This window comes from Xiphophorus maculatus, chromosome 20, assembly GCF_002775205.1.
Source record: "Xiphophorus maculatus strain JP 163 A chromosome 20, X_maculatus-5.0-male, whole genome shotgun sequence".
NCBI lineage: Eukaryota > Metazoa > Chordata > Actinopteri > Cyprinodontiformes > Poeciliidae > Xiphophorus > Xiphophorus maculatus.
The window spans coordinates 14,859,134-14,868,458 of NC_036462.1; the positions used below are offsets into that span (position 1 = coordinate 14,859,134).

At 35.7% G+C, this 9,325-nt stretch overlaps 1 protein-coding gene across 1 annotated transcript; it reads left to right on the forward strand.

The window, feature by feature from the left end:
• Positions 1-2,620: 2,620 nt before the first annotated feature.
• On the forward strand, positions 2,621-8,981 carry LOC102225602 (epithelial membrane protein 3-like). The gene is made up of 6 exons (XM_014475930.2): positions 2,621-2,712; positions 2,784-3,051; positions 5,241-5,356; positions 5,488-5,590; positions 5,695-5,835; positions 8,592-8,981. Exons 3-6 carry the CDS (start codon positions 5,279-5,281, stop codon positions 8,765-8,767), a joined length of 498 nt encoding a protein of 165 aa, XP_014331416.1. The 5' UTR covers positions 2,621-2,712; positions 2,784-3,051; positions 5,241-5,278; the 3' UTR covers positions 8,768-8,981.
• The last annotated feature ends 344 nt before the right edge of the window (positions 8,982-9,325 follow it).

A 9,325-nucleotide genomic window follows, 5' to 3' on the forward strand; every position in this document is an offset into this window, starting at 1 on the left:
ATAATGTAGGACTGAGTTTTTTTTAAGTTTTCAAAATGTACATTTTTCTAAGAACTAATACATTTTTAGAAAAAATTAGAGAAACCCTAAAACTATAAGAGGGATAAATGTGCTTTTTATATTTTCAAAGCTAAATACCAAACTGCTGCTCCAGTATGTCCTGACTCTTATGGAGAGTGAAGAGTGTCAAATGATAATAAATAACTTATGTAATAATTATTTAAGTGTGCCATTAATTCATTAAAACTCTTCACTGTTCATAGATCTGTCTTTTGATCCATCTTTAAATAATATAAGTTTATTCACAAATTGCTTATTTAAAAAATGTAAGTAATGTTTTGTAAAATAAATTCTTTATCTTTGATTATTTTTTGCAAATATAACTCAACAGATCTTAATTAAATGTTCAGCTTGGATTTAATTTAAATGTAAATTATGAACTTTTTGTCATCTTGATATTTCTGAACTAAATAAACTTTATTAAAAGTTTATTTTAATAAAGTCAGAATCCAGAGCTGTGCAGATTACTACCAACTTCAACTGCGATCTCTACAGAAACAGAGACGCTTGGCCTTCAGTGAAACCACCTGTCAGATCAACTTTTCTGTCGAAAAATCGTTTAGTTTCAACCATATTTATTATCTTTCAAGTCCCGTACTTAACTATTAACCATTTATTTAAGGAAAGTTGTGAAACTGCAAAATAAAAACAGAATTTTCCTCCACTTGTCAATTTTCTCTAATGTGTTTTGAAAAAAACATTCAACTTAAAGTAGCAGTAAAGCTGAACTGATAATATGCAGAGGTTGCATAAAACAACATAGCGATCAAATTGTGTATTAACAGGTAAGACAACAGTTCAGTGTGGCTACACCGCCTAAGAACTTTCTGTCATGGCAGCACAGTGCTTCCCGTACATGGAGGAGAAAAATCATAGCAGTCTCTCAGTTCATTGAGCAATACAGAATATAAGCTTTCAAATATTTTTATACTGCCATAAACCATAAATAGAGTTAAAATGTAAATTTTCTGTGTGTAACTGATATATTTTCTACATTATGCTAAAACAATATCTATGGTTGGGTTAAATTCTCTTTCATGCTCAGTCTTTAGTGTAAGACAGTTTAGGACGCCCCCTTGTGGATTGAAGTAATCCCTTCACTCCTTCCAGAGCCTGAGATTTATTGCTGGTGTGTTTTTCAGAGAAGAAAAGCAACACATGGAAAACATTTAACATTAATTCCTGAAGGTGGGGTCTCTGTGTGCAGGTGAGGTTTTCTGAATCAGTGGGACTGACCACCTGTCTGAGCTCGGGGACGTGGGAGGGGCTCACGGCAGGCTCTGTCCTAGGATGCCCTCTTGACTTGGTGGTGGGAGACAGTAGGACTCTGGCTGCTGTAACATCACTGTCTCCCACTCCCAAGTAAGAAGCTGCTGCTGAACTGCAGAGCTCCTTCAGTGACAGATTGCTGCAATGGGAGCCCAAAGGAGCATTATTGCAGCTCCAGCAGCTGTTAGACTTTGTAACATCACTGCTTCCTTCTGGTATTTGCACATTCCAGCTGATATTTGCAAAGTTTTTCTGAGTTTTGTGAATAGTCTGTAACTTTTTTCTATCTAGACATATGCACATTTTGTGCATTTTTTAAAATTATTCAACTCAGTTGCACATTTTTACTAATCTGAGTATGCTATTTATAATAACTATACTGTATTATTTTCCTTATGTTGTAAATTTGCCGTTAGTGTACTACAACTGTCCTTTATCATTCCTCAGTTACGCTATGTGTGTAACATACCTGCTATAATTAGCATAATTTGTAATTAGCTTACATCATACCGATATTATTATGACTATTTATATTAACCTTACAGGAGTAGCAAGCTAAAAAAATATATATTTGATTTAAAATGCAGAGGAGTATTTAAATGTGCCATATCATTTAAACTACACACAATCTCCACTAAACTTTATATTTTGGTCTGTCTGATGATGTAATTTTAAAATATTAAATGATTAATAATTTAATCAGTTACTCAGTACTTGAGCAGATTTTTTTACCAAATACTGTCATGTTCTGTGTTTTTCTGTGTCCCTGAGTCTCCTTGCTGTCCTGTCTTCCTCTTGATTGTTTGCCAGGTGTGTCTCATACTGTTTTACTTGAGTAATTTCTTGACTGGCTACTTTTTACTTTGAGTAAAAGTATGTTGAAGTCGTGCTACTCTTACTTGAGTACAGTTTTAGATACTTTGGATACTCTGTCTGTATCACCGGTGTAGTTTGGAAATATTTTCTTTACAGCTTGAGATACATCATATATTATTGGTTAATTTTATACGTCAATCATGTCAACACAACCAAATGTAAGTCAATGTCACTTAAATAAAAAAAAAGACTGTTTTAGATTAGATGAAAGAAGGAGTGAAACTTAATAAAAAGTGAAACCTTTTATTTGATTTAAGTCAGAATTTCTTCAGAAGTTAACAGACTGTTGTTTTGTGCTCTGGGTGGTCTGAGACTTCCTGCTCATTAGCGACCAAAAGTAATCTGCTTTTTCCTGTCTCTTTCCCAGCTGCCACATGTAGGAAGTTGTAGCTTTTATGAACAGCTGGACTGACACCAAGAAGACATTTGCAGAAATGTAGCATAACTTGCACATGTAGTGCATTTTTGCAATTCTTGTGTTTCCAGTTCCCAATGGAAAATCAAACAGTGAGTATTTTCATTTGTGTCTGTGTTGGATACAGTTTTGGTGATTAATTTGTGTGTTTATTCATTACCAGGGAAACACTATATCTGGTGCAGTTGCCCAACACGGTACCAGAAATCTGTTGACCACAGCTCTTAGGGGGAGGGCAGGGAAACGTTTTTGAGGAAATGGGTGTAGAGAACCCCTCCTATGCCCAACTCTGCATTCCTCCTCTGCACTCTTTTCTTCAAGTTAATTTTTCCAAACGCCTCTGCAGAAGAAAGACAAGAGGAAAACAGCAGAGCAGCAGCTGAACCATCAGAGGACGCAGGAGTTTATATCCTGTTGCTCTGAACATAACGGTAAGTTTTTTCTTTGCAGCAGCCTGACGCATATTAGATTACACCAAAATAGGTCATTGCATGTTTTTATGAAGATGCTAACCAGAGAGCTTGCAGATGTAATTAGATGTCCTAAAATAGCTTTGGTCTGAATGTTTTACACAAGTAGAATGATGGTTTTATGTATTTATGATTGGTTTGCATTTGTAAGATTCCAAAGTTACATCTGCATATAGTCAAAGAGTCGTACAAACACATTTCTCTCTGACCACTTCCTGACAATAACAGAGCAGGGAAGGATATTAAACCTCCCTCTCTACAGTTTTACTGTAGACATATTACGTTACACTGACAATGGCAACGCACTATGTTGCTTATCAGTTAGAACAATTTGTTCTAACTGGAATGTAAAAGTGAAGTTTAGCAAGAAGAAGAAGAAACAATGAACTGATACTTATGTTCAAATTTAATCCTAAACAAAACACTGAATGTCGGGATTTATTGGAAAGTAATTCCAGAGATCAGGGTAAAAATGGGAGGAAAAAGCTATGAAGCCAGATGTATTTTTCATCAACTAAAGGTTTTGCTAACAGTCCCAATATTAGGCTGTACTCTTGCAACATGGTGTATTTATTTCAGATAAGTAAAGTGGAGCCAGATTTAAATCTAAATGTGATTACTTTCACTTTCATCATAGTCGGACGACGGCTGGCTAGATAATCAAAAATGTTCTTTTTTACTGCCTGTAACTTTTTGGACAAACTGCAGCTGAAGGGAGAACTAAATCTATCACAACTAAAACATCTAGGTAAACATACAGCTCTGGAAAAAAATTAAGAAGCCACTTAAAATGATCAGTTTCTCTGATTTTATTCTTTGTAGGTATATGTTTGAGTAGAAAGAACATTGTTCTTTTGTTCTATAAAACTACTGACAACATGTCTCTGAAATTCCAAGCAAAAAATTTTGTATTTATTTAAATGAGAAATGGTCAAAATAACAAAATAGACCTCAAATGATGAAAAGAAAACTAACAAGTTCATATTCATTTAGAAATAACAACACTAATGTTTTAACTCAGTTCAGAAATCAACATTTTTTAATAACCAGGAGGTTTTCAAAGTGCAGTGGGCTCTTTATATTTTTCCAGAGCTGTATACAGAGGGTAAATAAGTACTGAACTCATCACAATATCTCATTGTAAACATATTTCTAAAGGTGCTATAGACATGAAATTTTCACCAGGTGTTGCCTAGCTTTACCTGTAACTGTTCCTCTGTGTTTTGAAGCTGTTCGTTACCAACAGAGGCTCTTGTACACAGTATTTAATGAAAATCAATAAGTATTCAATACTTTTTTCTTGTGTCATTTCATATTGTTACACATAACTTAATTTCAGATTTTTATTTATTTTGGTTTCTTTTCATGCATGGATTACTTGGCTTGGCATCAACACCAGTAATGTGTCAATAGCATATTTAGAAATATGTTTAAAATGAAAAGTTGTGATATGTTCAATACTTATTTTACTCGCTTTGCTTATTTTACTTGTAATATAAATGAACATGTCATTTATATTACAAAGTGATTATTTAAGAATGTTATTTCCCCTTCGCAACAGGAAAGCAGAACTGAGTGAATACAGCCTTTTCTACTCCTGCAGGGAATTTTAAATATATGTGACATTAATTAACTTAATTTTCATAAATCAAACTCCTGATTTAATTAGAGGTTTTTAATGAATTAGTCTTAGCAGCATGATTTAAGTCTTTAAAACATTTCCTGTGCCTTCTGGTTGTTAAATATAGCAGAAGATTACCAACCTTCTAACAGAATCACTTCATCCAACATCCTTGGTGAAAAACTTTTATGTTTGTTTGTTTGTTTGTTTGTTTGTTTGTTTGTTTGTTTGCATGATTTAAGGAGTTTCAAAGTTTCCTTCAGAAAGTGGACGGAGGATGAAGTGGCCCCACCTTCACTTCTCTCTTTCTTGTGCTTTGATTAATAAGATCCTTATCACAGATGAAAAGCTGAATGATGAAAGAGCCGAGTTTCCTCAGGAGCCACAAATTAACTCCACTTTTATGTGTCATTTTAGAACATGCAGAGGGAAAAATAAAATGTTTATCACTGGTAAAGCAAAATTGTCAGTGTCTATTGGAAATTATTTAAATGGTTAAACAATAATTTCTTCTGTTTTAACACCACAGGTTGCTTGGCTGTAGGACATACTTTGCTGCAAACAGCCATGGTGCGTCTGCTGGTATCCGTCACTGTCCTGCATTTGGTCAGCTTGGCCATGCTTTTCATCGCCACTCTGGAAAAGGTTGGACGAAGAATTAGTTTGAATGTGCTCTATCCTTGTTTAAACACTAGAGGGCAGCACCATCATACCTTCTGCTTTTACAAAAGGAAAGTGTCCAGAGCTTTTAAATAATTTTGGTTTCATCGTTGCAGTCCTGGTGGGTTTGGACAGAGACAGAAATCACTGACCTTTGGCACAACTGCTTCTACATGAACTCCACGCAAACCTGGGTTTGTGCAGCAGCCACTGAAAGCGGTAACTCATCAACAAATTCCTCAACTTATCCAAATTAGATTCTTCTTTTGAGGTTGGATGTTTGTTGTTCTATCTTACACTCCTTTTCCCCCCACTTTTCCCAGACTGGCTTCAGTCCGTTCAGGCCCTCATGATCCTGTCTGTGGTTTTCTCATCCGTCTCTCTCCTGGTTTTTCTGGGTCAGCTCATCTTCTTGTCCAGGGGACGTCTCTTCTACTTTACAGGCCTCTGCCAGGCATTTGCAGGTAATTTTATGACTTTATCTTAGTAAATATTAAAGATATAAAGTGGATCTCAAACATGTATACTATAAAAAAAATGTCACAAATGATTTTAAAACCTTTTTGACATCAACCTGTGCAATTAAACTTAATACAAACAAATCTGAGATGAATTTTAAGGACTAAAATTTAACTTTAAATAAAGTTCAGACTTCTGAGTCAGATTTTCTTGGATTTTGGAAAAGATCAAATGGATAAAAAAAAAAAATTACTCTACAAATGTATCAGTCAGGACAAAGAAACGCTGCTTCCAACAAAATCAATAAGTATTTACATACATGATGGCGTTTGTTCGATCACCTGCTCAGTTCTTACTCATTTTTAAATAACATTTCCACTGTTATTCCACACTTTTTCTCTGTAAATAGTTTCTTTTATCAATATTTAACACACATGCACAATATGTAAATTTTTGTAAAAGTGATCCGCCTCAGTTGCACATCCCTTCGATCGCGAGTTTTTCTAAGAACTGCAGAGTAGTTTTGTACAGTATATTATCATCACTGTTATTGTTGTTAATCTTGTCTTTTATGCATTGTTTTTAACACTTCAGTAACTCTTTTTTGTGTGAGAGCCTTTATACCTGATGCTTCTGTTACACCTGAATGTCCCCTTTGTGTTTCTATTCAGTTTTATTTATTAACACAAATATTTACTCAAGCTTCCAAATAATTAAATTAAGGTTTTAACTGTGCAAAAAGTCCAGTCTTGAGTTTTCTTGCTACTAAGCTGACAGTAGGCTGTTAGAGTTATAACAAAGAAGAAGGGATTAATGTCGAAAACTAAGCCTTAAAGTACGTGTAAAGTGCTAGAGTTAGTAAATCCTGCAGCACACAGAGTTCAGAGGTCACCAACCTTCTTGAGAGCGAGTGGCTGCAGACAAACTCCATGTGAAATGAGTTCTGGACGAGCAGCTGCATCCAAAACTTACGTCACCAAGTGGGAATGTAGATCAGCCTCCGGAGCAGAGGAGAAGGCTCTTTAGAGGGACAAATCATGCTTTCCTGTCTGGCTAAAGGCCCTGTTCATCTTCCCATATCTGAATTTTTCAGGGAACAAAGTGACCAGATCAGACATTTTAGAATAATTATGAATGCTTTAGATAAGGCCCATATTAGATTTTTGTATTTTCTGTGCACATAGGGCCTTTTATAGCACAATCAAGTAACTGTGTTAGCTACAGTTGTTGTAAAAATGCTGTATATACCAAACATGACTTAATTTGATGCCTTGAAATTGGGCTTCTATCTTTTTAAGACCGTGGTGTCAAACTTCTGTCCTGCAGCTTTTAGGTGTCTCCCTGCTTCACCACGCCTGGCTCCTATATTATATTAATATTTTGATATAAAGCTCAAAAAAGTTTTTTACTTTTAAACTGGCACTCGGAGAAATATTCATATCCCTTGCAAGCACCCAGACTCCTCTCTCAATGTTTTCATTGCACACTTAGGCATTTTAATCAATCCCATTGTTCCAACTTTGTAGGGACAATTTGCCTTCTATTGTTTCAAAATGACAGCCCACTAGTTTATAAAGAAATGTCTATAAAGACATGCATGAGTGATATCAGTGTGGAAGAATATGGGGGAATTTTACTGCCACAAGTCGAAAGCAGGATTTCAGACTGAAGGAAACAAACGCACCCAGTACAACACTTTTATTCTATTGGCTGAGAGGTTGCCAGGCAACGGTACTTTTTCTTCCAAGAGAGCAGAAAAGAATTTGCATGTGAGCAGAGAGGTTTGATCCGAACAGAGACCAATTCTGAGCGCGAGGAGAAAGGTTTGAGAGAGCGCAGTGAATATTTGAAAGAGAGCAGAAGTTTGGAGTACAAGCACTACAAGTTTTGAGAAGCAAGTCATGAAGTCCTGCTTTAAAATGAAAATATAAGCGCAAGTTTTAAAAGTTTTGAGAACAAAGACATGAAATCCTGCTTTCAAATTGAAAATGTGTGCTGTCAATTAATCTATTTCCCCATAGAAGAACTTGACTGACCTGTTACATTAGGTGAGAGCCAGGAGAGTTTCTTCTAAAGATAAGCTACAAGCTTAGCTGTCTGATGAACTCAAACTTCAGCTTTTTGGTCATTATTTCAGAAAGTGTGTTAGGCAAGAAATAACAATGCCATGGATAAGAATAGGAACACCAAACTGGCAGTAAAAAATGAGCTCACAAAGAGAAAAATGTCTATTTAAAAAAAAAAAAGACTCAAGAGAACTAAAACTCAAACCTCTGTGGGACACCTGAAGACGGTTTTGGACACAAGATGTCCTCTCAGTCTGATATGTGGAGAAACTTTGAAGCAGAATTGGCAAATATTACCAAGTCAACATATGTGACGCCGTTCAAAGAAGACCGAATGAATCAACACATTATTAGTTTAAGGGCGTACACACTTATGCAATCAGGTTGTTACACCTTTATCCCAAAGATTTATTGGTTTAGCAAATAATTTACATCACATTAAAGCTGGGAAAACTACCCGAAATCATTTATTATACATGTCATGTTTAAAGACTTTAACATTTGGGCCACATTACCTTTTTAACATTATCTTTATAATCTTAAGTTTTGTCAAATACTGAATTAAATAACCATTGGTGCAGCTAGATTGTTTTTGGTCCAGTTCTGGAGGTGAAAAGCACCGGTGTTGGATTCAGGCTCTGTGGTAGATTCTGCAACGTGTCAGTAAATATGACATGTTTTTGTTATTCTTGCAGGTTTTACAGACTTTGCCGCTTGCCTCATCTTCACCTTCCACAGAAAGGAGATTCTAAGCCACTCCAGAGATCCAAGCAATGGACGCTTTGGCTTCTGCGTCATCCTGGCATGGCTGTGCGTCCCTCTGCTTCTCGTCAGTGGAGTCCTGTACATCCATCTGCGAAAGAAGCAGTGAAGCAAGAAGAAATAAATGCATAAAGGGAGCTGTTTTCAGAGAATCTTTAAATAGAATGAGGTTAAATGTCCAGGAGCGACACACTTTATTTTCTTTTATTCTCTTGTGTGGTGAAATAATCTTGATAGCATCTCAGAAATGCTTTGAGATCTAATCTCATTGTGTAATATGAAGCATTATGAAAGAGAAAAATAAACTCATAACTTGTTTTTAATCATTGTTTGGGATCATTTTGAAGCACTCACGTTGCTTATTTTAATATTTTCAAAGAAACACGCTGTGAGATCTCTCCTTTACTGGAGACGGTTTCTGTGTTAATGGGACTAAAATATGCATTTGGATTTGTTTTGTGCGTTACACAAAGGCACTCCAAGAATATGGCACTGCCAGCTGTATGAGTCTTTCTCTTTCTCTTTGTGTTTTAATCTGTAGCTCATTTGTGGCATTCAGTGTTTATCTTGTCAAACTATGACCTCACCATTTTTCTGCAGAACTGAATGGGGACAAATAAGGAAGCAACTTGTGCAACTTGATACTTCATAATATCTAGAAGTATTT